Genomic DNA, 21,347 nt, shown 5'->3' with positions numbered 1-21,347 from the left:
CTCTTTCTCTTTTTTTCGCAAAACGATGCGTCCCAAAAGGAGCTATTTTCTCGCGCGCGATCGGATATCCCATTTATTATTTCTAGCTGACCTACCGCATAAATGAATAAAATTCGCTTTCGAAGTTGGGGGTCAAGCGAGATATGGCGCGCAGAAAGAAGTAATATTGGCGTCAAATACTTTACGATATGGCCCCGATTCCATTCTCGTATCCGTTGTCGTACGAGCTCGTCGTAAGGCATCACTTATTTATCGTCGCTCTATTATCGGCCACGACGAGATCGACATTTCTCGCCTCGGATTTTCCATCATCGTCCCGCATAAAAGATGGATATAGAACCGTCTTTATTCTCATATCTTTCTTCAAGAAAAATTTAATAATACTGCGTATAATTTGTAATATTCACACGATATTACTCGCGATATTTGAGTATAATCTTAGTAAAGATTTTACCCATTACCTTAGACGAGCGGGATAGCGTAAAAGATTGCAACCGGCTGCGTGATAAATCGACACACGAGGGTCGAAATTTAAGAGATACTACGCAACACACGCGTTGCACTCTGTATCCAGTCACCGCTAAGACACTTATCAATCTTGTCTTATTGATTGTTTTATGTAAATTGCTTTCGCGAAGAATTCCCCGTGGAATGCGGCGGTCTCCCTCTCTTCGAAATTCCACGTACGTTCCTACGGCGAAATAATGAATTTTCGTCGTTACTCTCTCTCTCTCTCTCTTCGCGAAGAAACCCCCGAGGTTCGCGCCTCGGAAAAACCTTTCCCGAGTCGAGGCCAGGCAAGATCCATAACGTCTCTCGCATAAATTGCCAAGTTTGCGACGATTATACCGCCGCGAACTGCTCGTTCTATTACTCAAGGAGAAATCATTTAGAGTTACGGTCGTTCGCTTTGCCGATGCATTCGCGAGAAGAGAAAGAGAGAGAAATTAAACTCGCATATTTTCGCGCTACCGAAAACTTTGGCGATGGAATTGAACGATGAAATATACATGACGCCGCCTCCGGGATTAGTGTCACAAATTTCATTCACGGATTTCAAAGGAAAACTTTTTTGTTTGCACTTTAAAAAGTCCAAGTTAGGACCATTTCTTATGTTTTACTTTCATGTTATGCTTCAAATTGAACATCTCGCGGGATAACGATTTTTAGACACGTGCAACCGCGTTTCTCTTTCACCCGGAATTGCTTGGCCATAATTTCCGTTTCGCAACGATCGGCACGCCCTGACAAACGCTGATGCAGTCAAAGTGCGTTGCAAGGGGGGTTGGGAGGAGGAAGGAAGTAGCTGAATTTACTCTGGGCAAAGCCCGTAAACGTTAGTGGTCTGATCCTTCACAGACCCGGGACCAGATCCTTTCTGGCGATAACAGTGAGATATATCTCGAATTCTCTCGGGTAAAGCCAGTAAAATACGCAAATGTTGGCGCGCTCGAAGGAGTTGGTGGGGGGCACCAAGAGGGGGATTTCGAGTAGCCATAATGCGTTTGTGTAGTGAAGTAAATTTTCGACTGTCAGGAGGCGCGTATAGGAGCTTACGCACGTCCATCCCGTCACGTTACTACTATCCCGATGCGGCGAGAGAGACGTCGAGCTAAAACGACACGAGGTTGCGGTTATCCGTCTTTAGAAACGTCGCGTTTGAGCGTCCAGACGAGAGGCAGAAGTAATCGCGTGATCTCGCGAGGGAGACACAGCCAAGTGTGACGCATAAAACGCAACAGAGAAATATTATCCGCTCGACGGACTCGATGAAACGCGATCCGAAAAACACATACAACGAAGAAACGGTAGTTATTACATAAATTTTTCTGTTGCCTGACGATATTAAAATTTTATCATAGATTTGAACAGAAGAAAACCAAATCCTTTGTTCCACGTTTCATTTTACGTTGTCATAATTTTTTAATTGTTTAAACTTTAATTACGATGCAAAATGTCAAAAATTTCGCGTGATAAACGATTGCATTTAATTTTTATTAAAAATTGAGAAACTCGCGACGTTCACGATATTGTTTCGAGACACTTTATAGCATCATGTATTGGGAGATGGTATAGAGAGAGTTCGTCATGCTTGAATAATTCAGTAATCCTCTACAAGTTGAACCGCCATGGTATAAATATAGGAACAGTCTATCATACTCGCGAGTGTTAACCGATCCCGTTCCAGAATAAGCTTGATGACGATGAGAGAGAGGGAAGAGCCTACCGAAGAGATTCGAGTAATTAACAGAGTGGATTGATGTTGACAAAGGAGCATAGAGGGGAGAAACGATGATAAGAGTATCGGGGTATCTCGGGAGTTGAAATTATTCATCATTGACGAATAAAAATTTTCAAAAAGTGATTACGTTAAAAAATAATTTAACGCGATCTCTTTATTCGGCGATATTTATATCTTTCCTTTATCAGCTTACGGTTGACTACGTTCGATTGTTTCGCGCACGAGTTTATTAAATCAATCAATCTAGCGATATGTTACGTAACTCGAGATGATTCTCTACTAGAGAGAGTCTACTAGAACGTCCAACATCTATTAGCCACGCCAACTTAACGAACTTCTAATCCAGACTTTGCAATGAGTTCGATAATGAGATCAGCGAACTCTGCGAGTTTACAAAGAGATCGCTCTACCTCAAATAATAGCTCGATAGTTGCGAACGAAACGATCAAGATCCATGTTGTGCAACCGAGACAAGTCTCGCGTCAATGATCATAGACGATGTTGATAGCGAGAAGAATTTTAAAATTGCGAAACATCGTTATAAAACCGAAAACTGGCGTACATCTATTAAATTTAACGTGCTATTTTAACGTATACCGTTGCTCTTATTATATCTTCCATCGCGCAATCATTCTTCCGTGACGTCGTTCTTCATCCGCGACGGGGATATTTGCATAAATTCTTCGTCTCGTTAAATCGATATATAAACGTTCGCGTTCGAGTTAACGAACCGAATCTTGGAACGGATCTTTGTCATCGAAGGGGCGATATATCGGCAGAGAAATCCACAGAGAAGATTGTTCCAACTAGTATAACAGACTGACGGTTAACTAACAGTGGAGGGGTAAAAGGGGGAGGGGGGGGGGGAGCGAACTAACACGAGGTCGGTGACATAGTGCCGCGCGCGACTAGATTTCTCGTGATGAAGTTGAATTTGATTAACGGAGAACGTCGCGCTCTCGCAACGTGCGTAAACAATACTAATTACAAGGAAATTCTGTCCTCGCTCTCTCGACCGGACCGTGATAATGCTCGCGAGGAGAGTCTCACGGTGAAAGAGAACGGCGAGAGAGAGAGTGTGTGTGACTCTGTGTAATATTGACGTTCCCAATTCAACGGGGCGAGGCTCTGGAGATCGGTAAATCGGGCGATTGATTAATTTAATCCTACGGATTAGCGTCGCAGGCACGAAACTCACTTTCGGGGATTCGCCCTCCTAATGATTTTTACACGCTCTGATTGGACGGGGTCGTTTGGCGTTCACGGTTGACACAGCCTCCGGGCCCTGATTTGGAACGTCCGAAAAGAGGCGGCTGCCGCAAACGACGGTGACACGCGATTCCCTCCGTTATTTACTTTGCCTAAATAGGTTAACACGCCCGATATGGGCTACGCGGGAACTCTCTCGTGATACGTGACTGGTGTTATGTTAAACGAAGCTATACCGTAAAATGCGTGGGAATGTATACGGCGAGGAGAATTCTCTTTTAAAAAAAACATGCAACGAAAATTTAAATTCTCGTTTATTTTTCAAATTTTTTGTTGAGCTTGTTATTCAGCTCTGTATTTTTGTAACGCAACCAGATACATCCGAGAGAATACGGAAATAATAAGTAAATAACCGTGTTTACTTGTTATCCGTGAAAATATATCGCGCAAAAAAAAAAAAAAAGCATACAACGACCGGAATAACGCTTCGAGACATTTTCCGCAAGAATCTAGAAAACGAAGGAGAATTGAATCTATTTCTTCTCAGACGTGTCTCTTTTACGATATACGTATTTTCTCGCGCGAGAGAGAATATAAAAGTCTCTCCTCTCGCTGGTCAGAGGCAGCACGCGGGGGATGCATCGTCGATGCGATGCGAATTATAGATAAGCAGGAAATACACCGGAGAGACAGATGTGCGCACGCGGAGTATCTAAGCTCGGTAGTTTACTTTTTATTACCTGTTTGCGGGAGGGGAAAAAAAAATGAGCGCGATCGACGCGATGGCTCAGATAGCTCGCGTCGCACGAATCTGGGTTACCTGTTATTGGATTTTTATAAAGGATCGTTTGGAGTCCCCGCGAGATAAACTCTCGGATACGCGCAATAGGTCGATTCGGGCGGAAAGTTGTTAGAGAAATAAAATAAAAAATATAATCGGGATATAGAAGCCGGCTCGATTCTCTCTTCCGCGCTTATTCCTCCTGTATATATCATGTTGTTATGGAAATTGGAATCGATCGACGATGAACATCGAGATGTGCATTCGGTTTACCCGCTACATGTGTCTACCTCATACTCGTTAACGCTTCGGCAAAAAGCTCCTCGACTGCCGGATGTCAATTGAAAACGTATTATCTGAATGGTCGTAAGTTTATCGTGAATTTTATCGAAGAGAGACATTAGACAATCCGATACAATAAATACTCATCGAAACGAGATTTAAAAAAAAACGAGGGAAAAGAATTATCACGTTAAATTCGCCGATGAAGATGCAAAAGTTTGTTAAAATTTACATTGCGATCTCTGGAATACGCGTTATTAGCTAGTTACGGAAATTTTCATTTCGATTAATTTTGTATCTCGAGATAACTTCTTCAACTTCTTTGTTAAAGATTACTGGCTCCTGTTGGGTTTTTCCATCCGCTTTCCTTTAACTATCGTTCCCCGGATCTTTAAAGCGATCCTGTTATTCGCAGCCTTTTACGAAAAAGAAACCGATTTCATCCGATCGCGGTCGATTTTTATCATTACTTGATTAAACTCGGCTACAGACGCCATTATATACGTTCCCAACGAGATCGTTCGAGCATAGTATGGAAGGGAACATAGCGGAAGATTTTTTTTATTTTACCGAATAATAGAGGGAGGGGGAGGATAAGATCGGCCCCCGTCGAGGGAAAGATCGAAACGGCGGAGAAACGGGTCTCGAGAATTAATTCGCGATTGCCAGCAGATTCTATTGACAGTCGCTTCCCGTCCCGACGGGACTCCCGGAGATGACGACTGAAACTCACCCTCCAACCGTCCGAAGTCGATCGCGACATTTTCCCCTCGGTATATAACTGGGGCAAAGAACGACAGCCGAAGAAAGAATTTGCTTTTTCGCGAGCGCAGCTCGAGTCTCGAACGAGAAATCGAGAGATTATATTTCGCGACAGATTTTAGAGTGATGAACGAAAGAGCTGATCGAAACTCTGATACCGCATGCGCGAAAGTAGTTTAGTTTAATCTGCCGTTGGAGTTTAAATCGCTAAATCAATGGGTCGACGATCCACGTATATATACATACATATATGTGTAAGGTTCGAATTTCCGCGACGCGTAGTTAGTTTTGTGCATGGCTGTTCAAAAATTGCCAACCAATTTTCGTGGTTGCCTTCAAAGCGGACGGAATTTTCAATAAGTTTCTATTTCAAGTTGATTGAAAATATCGGAATATCGAACTGAATAATTTCCTGTACGTAACATACACAGGGTGTAGAGCACTTAACTTTATGACCTAAATTATCTCTGCTATGGTTGCAGTTATCGAAAAAAGCTTTTGACAAAAGTTTCACAGTTTCAAGGGGAAATATGACGCAACAGATTGATTCTTCTCATTTAACATATATACAAATATTAAGGTAAAATTATTAAAAGAATTAATAGTTTGAGATATTTCATTATTTATTTTAACATGTAGTAACATAAAATATATAAGAAAATATAAAAAAAAATGGAGATAATGTTTAAAATATCGTAAAAACACATAAGCATAAGAAATTTATTACATGCATCATTATATCCTCTCTAAAACTATGAAATTTTTGTTGAAAACTTTTTTCGATATAACTACATGCATAACACGGAGATAATTTAAGTCTTTAGGTCATAAAGTCAAATATCCTATCTTGTATATTTTTATTATATATATTTTTCATAAAATTTATTATAGATTTTTTTAAATTCTTAAAATATTTTATCACGTTTTATTCTGCTTACAATTTTGCTTTTATGCGCAGCACTATTACATACACGTATACACCATTACAAAATCCAAGAGTATCGTGGCGCAAAATTACGGGCGACGGATTAATTCCGCAAAATCCCGTAGATCGGCGAGACTAATCTCGTAGAGTTGAAGGTATACTCCGCAATAATTAGTCATCATCTCGATTGTAATATCTTGCGACGCGAGAGAGGCGGCGACGCCTCTCCCTTTTTTCAACGAGAGATCGCACGGATAGAGTTTCGCGCTAATTTAATAGTCGCCGGCTGCTGTTGTCGCGTGCGCGCAAAACACCGTGTTTCCGCATACGCGACACGTGTGCATGGATTATTATCAGGTGGAAGTGGACGCTGTGCGTGCATACAACGCGGGGAGTTCAGTGGTCGCCGATGGCGACTTTTGATTCGCGTCGTCGAAGCTCCGCGTGTATAACGCAGCATCCGGATTAATGAGACATCTTTTATCGTGCGCGCGGACCGTCCAGGCTTATTCGCGCATAGATAATGATATTACACCATTATCCGTTCTCGTGCCTAGAGGCTTCAAAAAAATACTGTCGTAATTTCCCTCCTATCGTGCGAGCATATCTTTTGATCGCGACAGCTAGATTTCATAGCGTCTCTCCAAGGAAATCATCTTTTTTTTTTTTTAATTATGAAGAATAGAGCAACAAGAGCACTCGAAACGAAAATTACTTTAATATTTACCAAAACATCAATTTTTAACGCGGTTTTTCTTTATTGCTTTATTATTTAAAATTATTTAAAAATCTTATTATTTTTCTGCATTTGATATAAACTTTTTTTATCGATATGGGAGATGAAAAGTAAAAGAAAAACAATACATGTTAAAGATTTAAATTTTTAATAAAATTACGAATTATTATTTTTGAATGTATAAATAATAAACTTGGGTGTCTATTTTATAAAATAAATTATTACTTATTATATCAAATTAATTATCAAAGCGCCGCTTTGGAATCTATCTGTGTGCACAAAACATTAAAATATAATTGCGTAAATATTTATTAAACAAGTTATAAAAGTATTTGTATAACTCGTAACGTCGAGTAAAACCAAAGTTTTGACAGTTCAAACTTTAATTTTCTCGCTTACGTTAGCGCGAAATGAACGTCGGGAATGGAAGGATAACGTTTACCGTCCAAATATTTTTGAATATTACGGTCGCGTGAAAAATTCAAGGGAAGTTCGTTCGCGTCCGATACGTAACGTTCATCTCTCCTTGAGGGCAAGAGCCGAACGATATCGTATATATTACGATCTTGTGATAAACGTGTGATAAAAGTCCTTCGTGAATTTAACAGTTGCAAAATTATATCACTCGGTTTCAACCAATCGAAGGGAAAAAGATATGGGGTTTACGTTCGCGACGACGAGTCGGGTCATCGCGTGACCGTCGGTCGAAACGTGGCGTGGAATACGGGATGAGCTGCGAGCCATTATTGTGGACAGTCGCGTCGCCATAAATACGCAATAGAGACGCCCCGATGGTAAGACACTTTTCGCGATATCCTCACGTGCGGAGAAGGTAGTCCTGAAGTCAAAACCCTGTACTACAGGGTGCATTGCGGGGTCTGATGCGAGGAATCCCCTCGCGAGGGGATTGTCAGCTAAACCTTCAACATCGGATAGTCTGGGTCAGATGGGTCATTTGGGCGGGCAACATTGTCTCGGCGCCATAAAACCCCGTCGATCGAAGGACATTTATTTATAGACGTTTCGCGGAAAGTCGTTAGCCCTTCGTAGACGACGTTAGAGCTTCGATACGTCACGTGTCGATAAATGTCTGGTTTCTGTTCTGCCTTTACGGTGCTTTGCTAAAAAACGCCACGAGTATCCACTGCAAATAGTCGAAAAAGAGTGGAAATTTTATAATTTTTATCAGAATCTCTTATATGCTAATTTATTTAGTTTATTAAAAAAAAAAATTTATTTAACTATACTTGTACATTGGCACGATCTCCCGATAAAGAGTACGTAGATTGTGAAATATAGACGTCACGTTCGGTCTTTGCAAGGATTTATACTTCTTGGTAAATTAATACGGGATGAATTTACAGCTCGACGTGCGAGTCGTGCAATTAAAAGCGCTGAGACATTTTTAATGAATTGCAATCACTGGGATCATTTATACATGCGAACGTAATTAAACTGGGAAATCTGTGTGCACTATAATAAAAAAAGTTCTTTTACATGGCAAAACATTTAGCTATGTATTGTATATACTTCGATCTTATAAGTAGAACAATGAGAAAGAGAGAATAGTGACAAGAAAGTAGAGAGTTTCATGATAAGAAATATAAAACATGAAAATAACAAAAAGTTTCGCGCGCGGAGAAAGTTTTAAAACTTGATAGAACATCGAAAGAAAGCGATTTTTATGTCTATAAAATCGCGGAAAAATATTTAAGTTCAACGTTTCGATGACTTCGAATCTAACTTTAAAATATCCTACGATAGGAAGCTGTCAAGATTATTCTTACGCAGAAATATATTATTTGATAAATATAGAAAAAAATATATTTATTTTAATATATAAAACGCAAAATTAGCAAGAAATCGTTTTTTAACGCGTCGAAAGAGTCCTCGGTAACATACGTGATTCTTCGAAACACATATCCGGCGGGAACAGTGTGATTCCCCAGGATCCACCCTTGCACGTGGAACAGTCCATCTCTGGCGGCGCACGCGTATAGATGCGTGCAACGGTGGGAATTGTATATGCCGACCCAGGAACTCGATATCCAGTCCGAATCGGGTCACAGGATAATCGATACACCTGGCCGCTATAGATTACCACCGTTGCGCGTGCTGTGGTCGCCCTCGTCTTTATCAGTGCCTCGTAGAAGACGGGATTCCGGTCGGTCGATGAGGCTTTCTACGACACGCGGAGCGACGAGAAAAGAGCGGTGTACCTCTCTGCGGTTTCGCGCACCGGAAACTTTCGACCTTTTCGCGGTAAAGGAACGGAGAGACTCTAAACACACATCGATGCGCAGATTCCAGAGTTTCTCCAGAGCTCTACGATGATGAGAATCAAGCGATTGTGTCAACTCTCTTGTTATTCTTCTCGTATCTGCTGTTTTTATCGGCTCGAAAATAAACCGCGACAATTTTTCGGAGTAATATCTGAGAAATATACTTCAACTTTTTGCTCCGCGCAGATATTCCCGCGACTTTCATATTCGCGACACGTCCCGGAAACTGTCCTCTCTCCCTTAAGCCGGCGCAAGCTCTCACACGCGTATACGTTGTCTCCCACGTACAATGTTTACCGACTTGCGGGGTTCAAGGAAAGTATTGATTCCGTCGCGCAATATTGTACTTTCGAAAGATATTTCGACAGCGCCGTTTAACAGCGCACACACGGCCAATCCTCGGAAAAGATTTCAACTTTGAAGAGAAAGAGAGAGAATGCGCCCGATAAACGTCTATACAAGTGCTCGAATCATTCGCGCGATACGGTGAATGCTATGAGACATCTGGAGAAAAACTCAGAGAGAAAAACAACATGACGAAGATAAGCCAGCTTATGGCTTTCGTTTTGGCAGCGAAATTTGCGTGAATTGCGAACAAAGTAGGCAGCGATGACCCTGAAAATTTCTTTTTCTTCAAGCATATTTAAAATATACTCGCGCATATATTTTATATAAATATATATACTTGTATAAATCTTAAAATACGATATTTTCTTACACGAGGAATAAGTATTGCATTTCGATCAAGTACATAGATCGCCAAATATATTTCGGAAATAATCTGTAACGGAATGGGGCGTGATAACATTTCTATTCGACTCTTCGCTGAAAAGCTTCGATACTTCACCGACTGTTTGATTAATGACGCGCGATCACAGAATTGATATTGATATCTCGTGGCCGAAAAAATTTCATACCTCACGCGGGAAGTTGTTGTCCTGGATGTCAGCTACTATGAAAGATTAATGCATGCGTTATATAATCGACTGATTCAATATATAAAATATGTAACAACATATAATAATCCTTCTCGATATATTTTATATCGAAAGTATCGTTGCTTGTCACGCGAGGAATAAAGAATTTTAAAAACCGATCGAGCTTTTGCGGCCAATTGTAATCGCGCATGACGAGATCCGGCTCGACGAGGCATTCTCCGGACTAAGTGACGGATCAGAAGAAAGGAAGGAAGGGAATGGAACTCCTTGTTGTTGTGCGCGAAAAGTTTTGAAAGTACGGACGGCATATTAAACTCCGCTTTGCTGATCGCGAGGCCGTTTGTCCGAAACCCCGGCGGATGAGCCTGAAAAACGGGCGTTTAACGAGCTCGCCGTCGTCGACGCCATTACTATTTGTCCAAGAAGGAATTCTTCGCCAACCGTTCCGGCATTCCGTCACGGGGCGAAGGCTCGGAAAGATAAACGAGGACGGTTTGTCATTGGAGGCGCGCCGAGGCTCTTTGCCGTCCGAACGAACGATCCGTAGAACGTCAAAGAGACGTCCTAATCCGTCAGACGTCTTCCTTCGTGTCTTTTGGATACCTCGTGGATTTTTTCCTCGCTCTGCTTGGCTGCGTGATCGCCGAGCAAGCGGGTGATTTAGCCTGAAAAACTTGGTGATCTACGGCACGTCACTGGCGATGCTACTTTTCTCGTATCATAACATCTTTCTTTAAAAGATGCTGGAGATACTTGAGAAGATTGGAAAATTTTCTCTGCAATGTTTAAATATTTTTTAAAATTCTAAATGTTAGTGAATATAATTGTATGTGTGATAATAGTTTTTAATTACTATGTGTGATTTATTTTCGATAATTACAATCACTATTCTCTTATAGAAAGGATTATTGAAGTTTAATATATACACACAGTCTTCCAAAGATTATCAGTCTGGTAAAGATCAATCGGTATAGTATTCGTCTCTGTTGCTAATTTGCGACCACGACGATTATTATACGGTAGAAATATTCCCCGGGATATTAACTCCGCACAAAGTCCGCGTCCCCTTTGTTCCGAAAAATCAGTGCGTTTCATCCCCAAGGACAATGTAATGAGCTAACAGCCGTACCCGACGACGAGCACTTCCTCTCTTGATTACTGTCTGGATACACGCAATTTAAAGAAAAAAAAAAGAAAAAAAAACAGAATAAATAAATGAAAAGATGAAAAAAATATTATCATAAATAATATGTATGCAGACGTATATAATCTAATTTTTTAAAAGAATTAATATAAAAATTATATTAAGCGGGAAGATAATCTGTTGTTCGTTCAAGAAGAAGCATTTCATTTTTAAATGTAAAACTGATTTAAAAAAATGTATATTCATTTAAAAAATTTCTTTAATCGATTTTTTTAAATACGATTTCAACGTGTAATTTAAATTTGCAAATTTGAGAACAATCGCGTTACACGATTATCTTTTATATATCGAGCGATCAAAATTTAGAGGGTAATTTGTGAAGGTATCATTTATGTCCCAGACACAATCCATTCGTAGCGATTTCTTTTATGTCGCGGTGGTGAAACCAGCTGCGTTTCATTGTCGAGTAGTGGATCGGCTGATTGACTTGGTTCTTCTTTCCTCTACCTCCTCCTCCTTCATTGCGTTACGCCCCGGTAACGAAGACCACCGTCATGTTTCCACACTAATTAACAATCCGTGATTACGGCTCGATACAGGAGCGACCGCATTGCGTCAGCGCTTGGATTGCCTCGCGACTTCGCTCGTCCAACCCTCCGTTCGCATCACCCCCTCCTTCACCCCCGACGGCACTGTGCCTAATTAAATGCTTGGTTATCGGCCCGTAGGAGGCGTCGAGGTTACCGGGATGATCCCGGTACAGCGTGATGCAGTCGAACTCCGTGTGTTATCGATGACGGTATCGCGTCGTCTTGTTCGCCGCGAACGAAAGGGATAATTAATGCGCGCTAATAATGACGACCGACTTTTGACGAAGATTTTCCTCGAGGCGACGATGCAATAAGTCACATCACCTATGTATATGGTGATAATAGCGACTGATAATGGCTGGAGCACCTTTATCAGGCTTTGAAATTTTCACGCTTCGTCGCTCTTTCCAGCGATCGATGGCCATTATATGGAGATATGTCCATATTTATCGGTTAAATATATATACAAGATATAAACACGGAGAAAATTTTACAAAATACAAATTACATGGGAAATATATTCCCTTTTATAACATTTATTATGAAACTGTGGAATATAATGACATCAGGATATTTATCATTATACAAAATGTAAATTATGCATTTGTTTGTGCATCAAAATATTCGAATAATTACAATACTCTTTGATAAAATATAATTGAGGAAAAATATGTATTTTTGTAAACTATATGTTAGTATATTCTACAAAAATTATATTGTAATTTTTACTATATTTTCTTCGTGTACAAGGAAAGTATCATGATCTCTCTCCCTTTGGCGAAAAATCTCTGCAATTCAACTATAAATATTTGCAGGACTTCCATCTCTTTCTGATTTGAAAAATTCATAATAAATACCACATACATATATGTATCAGATAAGCTTTCATAACGCAGATAAATGTTACTTTTTTTCTCTCGCGCGATTGCGGGGAGATTTTTTTCCCCTGGAATAGCCGTCAGGCAAGTAAACTTTTTTCTCGTTCGACGGCAAAGGGCCTATCGGCGGACGAGTCAAGTAAGGACGATTAATGCCGTACCGGATAATCGATTTTCCACGATGGATTCATGACGAGCGTCCTGTACACACCGTGCCAGGAAAAAAAGTGGGATTCGCCCAACAAACGTAACGAAGTTTGCTAAACCGTCGCCGCGCGTTCCGTCCTCGTCGCTTCATCAACCTTGTCGATCTCAAAGCGTATCACCCTGGATACTGCAACTTCAATAAACTGACCCAGAAATCGTCGACCGAAGAAAACTTTGTTCTGGGCAAATGTGAGCAAGATATATACATATTCTAAAAGAGAGAGAGAGAGAGAGAGATAGAAACAGAGTATACAAAATCTAAAGTTTATAAAAATGCAAATATGTTTTTCGCGCAAAAAACACACACGTGCGGTAGAAAATGCATTTTATAATGTAATTCACGAAGAGGACGCGAGAATCCTGGACCGTCCCATATTTACCGTTTTAATTTAGAGCAACGCGATATTATTTTGCGATGTGATCTACTTTTTTTTTAAATTAAAAACACTGACTTTTTAACACCGCTCCGGAAAATAGTTTGCGCCAACGGCGTAAAATTATCGGAGCGTTTATCGGTTATCGTTCACGAAAGTGGAGCGCGTGCAGATACTAGCCATAATAAGATAAAGGGAATACGGAGATGGTGTAAAGTTCATTATCGATACCGATGATTTATATCTACTTGAAAGATAAGAGAAGGGTGAAACGAGTATAAATATAATCTCTTAAATTTAATTTAAAAAAAAGAGCACGCGTGCAAGATTTCTTTAGACCTACTATTTTGTTTATTCCATACGAAACCGTATCGAAAAATCGAAAGACGGGAACGTTTGACAATCCTCAGCTTGTCTTACAAGAGCGAATCGCACGCGTCGCAATGAAATCTCTTTCTCGGAGGTGATCCGGCGTTTTGTTTATAGAAGAACGATAATCTCTATAGAATCGAACGTTTTGTTTGTTCCAGAGGTGACGATGTGCAACGATCGATCGAGCTGTTGGACAAGGTGCTCTCCGAGTACGACGAGCACGTTGAGGCGGAGGGCGAAGGTGGCGGAGACAGCGGTAGCGGAGGCGGAAGCGGCGATAGAGGTGGCGGCGGGAACGGAAGTGGCGTGGGTGGCGTCGGGGATTGCGGCAGCAGCACGGAGCCGAGTATTGGCCTCACGCCCGACGACGAGAGTCCGTCCTTAGGTAACGTCCTTTTTCCCGTTCATCGCGTTCCGTCCTAGCTTCTATTTCCTCGCGGGACCGACCGAGGTCCCTTCTACAGACGTCGTTCTCGTATTTGCCGAGAGCGATTAACTATGGCACGATTCGCACGGAGACCCCCTTCCTCTCCCTTCCTAATCTTTCATTATTTATTTTCTTTCGCGCAAAAAGTCTTGAGGTAGAAGCAAAGGAAATAGCTATCTTCTGTCAAAGTGTACGATGTGTGTGTCAACGCAATTAAAGAAATTATAAACATCATATATTTTATATTTTTTATATTATTTATTTATTTTTATATTTTGTAATATACTGTTTAAACTGGACTAGGAATTTAAAAGCCTTTGAGCATGAAATCTTTTACATTTCTGTGTGAATGATAGTTGAGCTTTTACCGCCCATGTTACTTAGATATTTGCATCTTTATCCGTATTCTCGGTCGCCCAAAGACAAGACAATCCTACTTGATAGGATCTCAGAATTCTGCGATCCAAGAGACCGCAAAATCCCACGTCCCTCGAGACCCGCATAGTGCTACTATCATATACGTAAGATTCTAAATCCTGATCCCGATTGTAATAGAGAGCAGGTTGTAAGTTGTTAATGCGATCCTAATATATTCATTATTCCGAGATATGTATCCTCCAAGGAAAAATTGAGATTATACGAAGTAACATAACTCACGATCTAATACGATTACAAATGAATGTTAAATCCGCAATATATACATAAGTTAGCTTATATAAAATATACCAAGAATTTGTTATAAAGATAAAGAGTGGAAAAATTTAAACGTTATATTAACGTCACGCAATCTCTGCGATTCGCTTATTTCACGTGAAGTGATTACGCAATTTCTCACACTCGGTACTCTGACTTTACGGCGCTCATTCGTTCGCGAGAGCTATTGAAAAGTATCGCATAAATTTTCAAATTCATTCTTTCCACGTGATTTTGCACGACGTCGAGCGAACATTTTCGCAGCGGAATTGTCCGATGATGTCTGATCGCCGCAAAAATCGATATCACCTCGAGTAGTGGAGTAACACGTGCCCGGCGAACTGTCAGACCGCTGACAGAATCCGTCAATTTTTTTATTCGTGTCGGATATATACATATGTACTCATCACTAAACGCGTGAATAGTGTGTGAAGAATGCTGCGAATGAACTAGTCAAAAAATGTTTGATGCATAGTGCATTTCATGCTCAGACTTTACCGATTTCATGATTTTTGTGAAAATTGCAAGCTTTTACGTCAATCCACTCGCATATTATCGATGTTGTGATAACTCATTTATTTATTTGCGAATTATTATATATCTTGGTAATTAATAATTAAGCATATTAATGTAGAATAACGATAAACATTGCTTGTTATCGATTCATGATAATAATAGAGAACAATGCATCGCGCCGTCAAATCGTAACGTTCCATTATCACGAATAAAATATTAAATCTTGATGTAAAATAAATATGCCCTCCGTTATACTGAGAATGCATCGTTTTTACATTGAAATAGCTAGCGATGGGAATCGCGACACATGATGGTTTCGCGACAAATTTTCACCGCGAAAGAGGAAGCATCCGCTCCGAACTTGCGGAAGAAGCGACACCCGCTGCTTTATATCGACAGGGCGAAGATAGTAAATTTCCAGTGACAACCGAGCACGCCTCTTTCTAAAACTTTGCACGCTATTTCCGCCTCTCTAAAGATATCTGGCTCGCATTTGAAGCACACAAAGTTCTATGCCGGTGCGCGAGTTGTCGCGGAAAGTCGTTCGAAAAGCGACAACGCGAACGGGTCGTTTGTGTGTGTATGTGTTTTGTGCGATTTAACTCGTCACCCTTAACTAAGATATTTAACTTTCTTGCTCTTCCCCGTGCATGTTGAACCGGGAACAAACTTGCACGGTGGACTCGTTTCTAAGGCTCGATCCTATGTTAGAGCAATGTACAGAAAAAAAAAAGAAATTAATCTGATTATGAAATTCACGCATATCCGCTTGGATTATTTATAATCTTTTATATAATACGGTTAAGAATTATATTTGCATTTTCTATATATACAAATGATTAAAATAAATCGTTGAATCAGCATTTATCCGTGGGATTTTGAAAATAATTCCGAGATTGTGAAAATCGAGCGACGCTTTTAAACGCAAGGCAAAATAAGTATATAAATAGTTGTGAGGTGTAATATAAAACGCATTTCGCGAGCAACGAGAGAAAGATTATCGTCGGACGCGCACAGTTATCGGACAGTGGTTCGTTCGAATCTTCGATTCAGCCGTCGTTCTCTCTCGGCTTTCGAAGGGTGCATATTTTCTCTTTATTACCATCGAGAAACGCTCCTGCGGACGTATAACATAAACCCGCCGAGTTGGCGGTCTGCCATTCAATTCGCGGAAAATCGGCGTGAAAGCACGTAACATTTTCCGGGATGGAGAGAAGAAACCAGCAGGCCTGTCTCATATACGGTTCACCGAAAATGTAAATCGACATTCTATTGGCATCTCTGCTGTACACCCTTGCGAGCGATCGCGGTTGATTAACGAGAGATTCTTCAGGAAAAATTCGCATCCTCGCGCGCTTTATCGCGATAAAATGGAAAAACAGAATTTTTTTGATGGAATTTTATTTGTCATCAACGCGACCGATTCTTTCGGAAGAATAAAAATATCGCACAAATCTGGGATATTGCGACTCGATGCAAAACGTTAAAGCGATCAATTTTCGAAGCGCTTTTAAAAAAGTTTTTGAAATATCACCCCATACACGTGCGTGATACTTTATCGCGCGGTAACGTTTACGCAGCATGTACAAGTATTTCCAGGATCGCAAAGCGTCGAACGAAGGTAATGCAATTCCTCCTCCCTTCGGGAACTGTTTGAAAAGAGTCGTAATAGAAATAGTCGTCGACGTTTAGGATAAGCTGTGGACGTTCGGTGGATTAAGTCGTTCCGACGTCTCGGATCGGCTCCTTCCAAGAAACTCATCGTAATCGTGAAACTTTGGCCGGCAGGACACCAATCCGAGGACGACGGTTACATGAGCATGAACGGTCGAAAGGCGAAGATGGCATTGGTAGCATTACGCCCGGTCCCGGACTGTCCGGAGCCACAGGATTTCGCGGGCGTCTCCTCGACACAGGAATTTCCGCCACCCCCGGAAGAGGCCGAACGTATCATCTCGACTCTCCTGCCAATGTAAGTACCTTTCACAAAGCACCGGAATTTGGACAGTTTTCAAAGAAAAATAACTCTTTCAAGCTTAAGAAAGAGAGCGATTTTACATTTCTCCGTAGTTTTTTCTTTTACGCTAAATAGAATTTTCAAAATGCATTATTATGTCACAATTTTGTGGCTATTATATAAATTAAATCGTTAAAAACCATAGATAATCCACCTAAAATCTTTTAATTGTTTACTTAAACTTTAAACTTTTTTTTATTTATTTTAATTGGTTATTTAAATTTATTTATTTCTCAGAAAACTTAATATAAAAATTTAATGTTAAAATAAATTTAAAATGACGATATTTAATTGAAATATATAGCGGTTTCCTCAATAAAAGTATCGCCTCGAGGAACATATTTCTTCATTCAAAAGGCCGACGAGAGACCTCCGTTTCGTCGTTTATCGGCTGGAAACAAATCAGTCGAAAGTCGAGTGTCGATGGATCGGTTTCGCCATCGGAGTCGCACGTTTTCATACACTTGACCTGGTGTATCTCGTCTGTCAATAGACGTACACAAGATTCTTGCCATAGAATTTCATTTGATTCTCGATTCACGTTACCGAATTCGTCTGCGACGGTTAAAGTAGACTACTGAATGCGCAGACAGTCTCAGATAATAATGAATAAAAAGATCTTACAGTTTAATTAGGTTCAAGTCGTTCAATTTTATTTTCTTGAAAACTTTATCCGGAATGTAATTTCCAAGACATTTAATGAAAATCTCGAGTCGATATTTTTCTCCTACTTCGATCTCAATTTTCAATCAAACATCTACTTTGATATTTTAAGCACAATTTAATTAACGGCCTTCTTTTGTGTGAAACTGTTTAATTTATAATTTTACCGAAAGCTTCTTTTTTGAACCTCCAGTTGTAAGTAAGAAAGTATTGGTTTGTTATTTGAGATACAAAGTAGGATCTCATTTCCTATATAAATTAAATCTATCGAAAGTTTCGAGAATCTATAAACGTGAGAAAATTGAGATTGAACATAGGAGGAAAATTTCGACTCGGGATCTGTCATTAAAATTGCATGTCAACGCGACGTTCTAAAGTAAAATAAAAATTTATAAATTGCGTTTACAAATTTGAGATACTCTTAGATGAGCGAAATCGCACCCGGAATAAGGATCGCTCTTTATCGAGAAGCTATAGATAATTTCGCTCACGTAACGAGCAGCGATAATTCATGGAGTTTTCTTCTCGAAGGAAGGAGGATCCGCGTTCATTTAAATTTCTTTCGGTGTTCTCTTCGGACCTGCGAGTCCCCTTCACGCGTTTCAAGGACGAGAAAAAACGGACTTCCGTTTCCGTAACGAAAAGGCGAGTTCCGCCTTTTCCATCGCGCGTTCAACCTCTCAAACTTTTACCTTCGATTTTAGTTCCGGACGTAACTTCGTTTCATCAGGAACAAACGCCATTCCGAGTACAATCATCGTCGTCCCTTCGTCCCAACTTTGTTCGGCGCATTATTTCAAACAAGATTGTTCCTCCTCTCGCAATCGTTCGATGACCGAAGTTAAATTCCGTTTCCTTTTACATTTCCTCCCCCATACATTCGCACCACTTTCGCATAACTCGCGATTGCATTCTTCTCGGCGGCACAAAGTGCACCGGAAGCGACGACGACGAAGCTCGTTGCACTTCACGCGGTTTTCCCTTTTGCAGGCACTCGTTCCTCCGGAAAACTACCGCGTCGATTTCATCGACGCGGACTTCTCGATCGCGTACCTAGAAGACCCACTTCTGAGCGTTGCGAAAATTTTCCAGCCACTTGCCTTGCCGTAAATGAGCAAGCGCAGCCGGTTTCTCATCGTTTTCCACCGGGCTGCATCGATAAAACACACCTGCACTCGCTGGCAATCGCTGACGATTGCTCCTTAAAGCGGAGTCGACTGAAAAGAATGTTCTTGCTCTCGACTTCTATTATTATATTTAAACTTTAGTCTATTCATTACAATATATTAATTAATTTAATGCAAAACATTTATTCTTTGGAAAAATTTAGAAAATCTCAGGGATTCTCAAGAATTTCTAAAAATAGGATTGGTGCACAAAGAAGTTCGATATAAGCTACATTATCAGCCTTTGTCGAATTCTTGATTCATGTAGAGATTGTAACGCAGAATATTGCCTGTAGAATATTCGCAGTTTCTCCGATCTACGGTTGACTTTCGAAGCCACGAGTTGTTCTTGTTAGACGCGCAGGGTCCTTAAGCCGTAGACGGCGACGGCGTCCTCGTTGTACCTGTCGATCCTAATCACCGCGTTTCATGCCTATTACCCGTTCTATCGCGGGAGAGGAACGTCTGCGAGAAGTGCATTCGAGCTTCGCCGTCCTCTCGAAATGCAGACTCTCCTCTCCGTAGAGAACGCTCGTCATTCCGACAAAAGAAAACGTTTCTCTCTCTTCCTCGTCCTCGTCGTCAACGCAAGAAAATCAGCACGACTTCTTTCTTGCAGTAAGTAAGTCCTCTATAAAGTAAAGTCTCAACGGTAAACTTATTTTGCACGAAGGAGGCTTCCGTTCTTTTCATTTTTTTTTTTCTTTTTGTATCCGCGACGGAAAATACTCGAATTTTCCACAGCAAATATTTTCTCTCACGATATTATTACTCTTCTTTTTTTTTATAAATAAATTATTGTTCCACTTATCGCGCAATCGCCATCGTATCGCCGCTGTTTGTAAATTAGTGAAGATTTATGTTAATTATCGCAACGGGAGAAACACACTCCTCCATCAGATTTATACGCCTTTGATAAATTTAATGAAAATTCTTCGGGAATAGTTTAGCTTGAGAATGACGTGTTTCGCAAGAGGGTGCAATCGAATCGCGAGTATCATGTTGCGCACGATTGACTGCATACGTTAAATAACACGGCGGGGATCGCGTTTCCACGTGGGGCATCATTTTCCTCGGCGCCTTTGCCAGGAAGGCGACGCGACGTTTATCGACTGGAAACGAGCCGACCAAACGGAAGTCGAGCGTCAATCGATCTGATTCGCTCTTCAGCATCGTCGTCGTTTGCTCTTTTCTTGTCTTGTTGTACGGTTGGCAACCTACGATTGAGACGCTTCCCGCATAAATCGCTCGGCTCGCCCCTTCATCCATATCGCGTCAAATCATGTGTTAAAAATGTATTTTGATCTACCTTACAAGCCGATTTGCTTGAATTTTACCTCGACTGCGATATAATGAATTAAGATAAATATTAAATGAATAAGTTTAATATTTTAGTCTGTTCGATTATATATTAAAATCTTACATAATTTGAGTTCAGATCGATATCTATCTATAATATTAATTAAAATATTTTTGTACGAAAGAATTTTATATTTAATATTTTTTATAAATTGAATTTTTTTTTTTTTTAACAAGAAACACAACGCTATTCTTTTTTAAATATTTTATATTTTTATTCTTGTACACAAAATCATTTTATTAAGTTCTGCAAATTTATTAATTCATTTTTCTTAATTTAAATCGCGAAAGCTAGTTTATCTATACATAATCTATTTAAAAAATCGCATAATCTTTCAGTCCTATTTTTTATGCATTTATGTTATCCAACGAATGTCAGAATTTGACGATAATCTTGATTCTCGCTGAAAAAAAGATGCAAAAAGATTGATTGATTAGCCGAGTAAAGACAAATCTTGATTAAATTTATTCCGTTATTCTTTCCATCGACTCCGTTATTGACCGCGAAGATTGTCTGAATTTATGCGTTCGCCTTCGACAACTTGGTAACTTTGGAAATATGCCGAAAGAAGAAGCTTAATAGAATAAAAAAACTTTACCCTCTTCGCGCAGCCACACACTCTTCCTGATGATGTATTGTCATGCAAGTTTTGCAAACGTTTGGCATTCCCGTATCAATACGAAAACATCGCAAACTCCGCAAAGTCTTGTCATTGAGAGAGGGCTTCTTTAGTTACCATAAAACAAGTGGGTTCGTTAAAGTCGCAGGCATCGAGGAAACAAC

At 40.2% G+C, this 21,347-nt stretch overlaps 1 protein-coding gene across 6 annotated transcripts in view; it reads left to right on the top strand.

The window, feature by feature from the left end:
- The window catches only part of LOC115245614, a 170,011-nt gene that overhangs the window by 110,659 nt on the left and 38,005 nt on the right, over nt 1-21,347 (top strand). For all 6 annotated transcript variants that reach the window (XM_029824028.1, XM_029824027.1, XM_029824031.1 and 3 more), the window contains 2 exons: nt 13,881-14,107; nt 17,147-17,330. In XM_029824028.1, coding sequence (XP_029679888.1) covers nt 13,881-14,107; nt 17,147-17,330 — 411 coding nt within the window. The remainder of the gene's footprint in view (nt 1-13,880; nt 14,108-17,146; nt 17,331-21,347) is intronic.

Source organism: Formica exsecta, unplaced genomic scaffold, assembly GCF_003651465.1.
Source record: "Formica exsecta isolate Colony F162 unplaced genomic scaffold, ASM365146v1 scaffold122, whole genome shotgun sequence".
Lineage (NCBI taxonomy): Eukaryota > Metazoa > Arthropoda > Insecta > Hymenoptera > Formicidae > Formica > Formica exsecta.
Note: the sequence above shows the minus strand (reverse complement) of the source record. Positions and strands in the feature narration are given on the sequence as shown.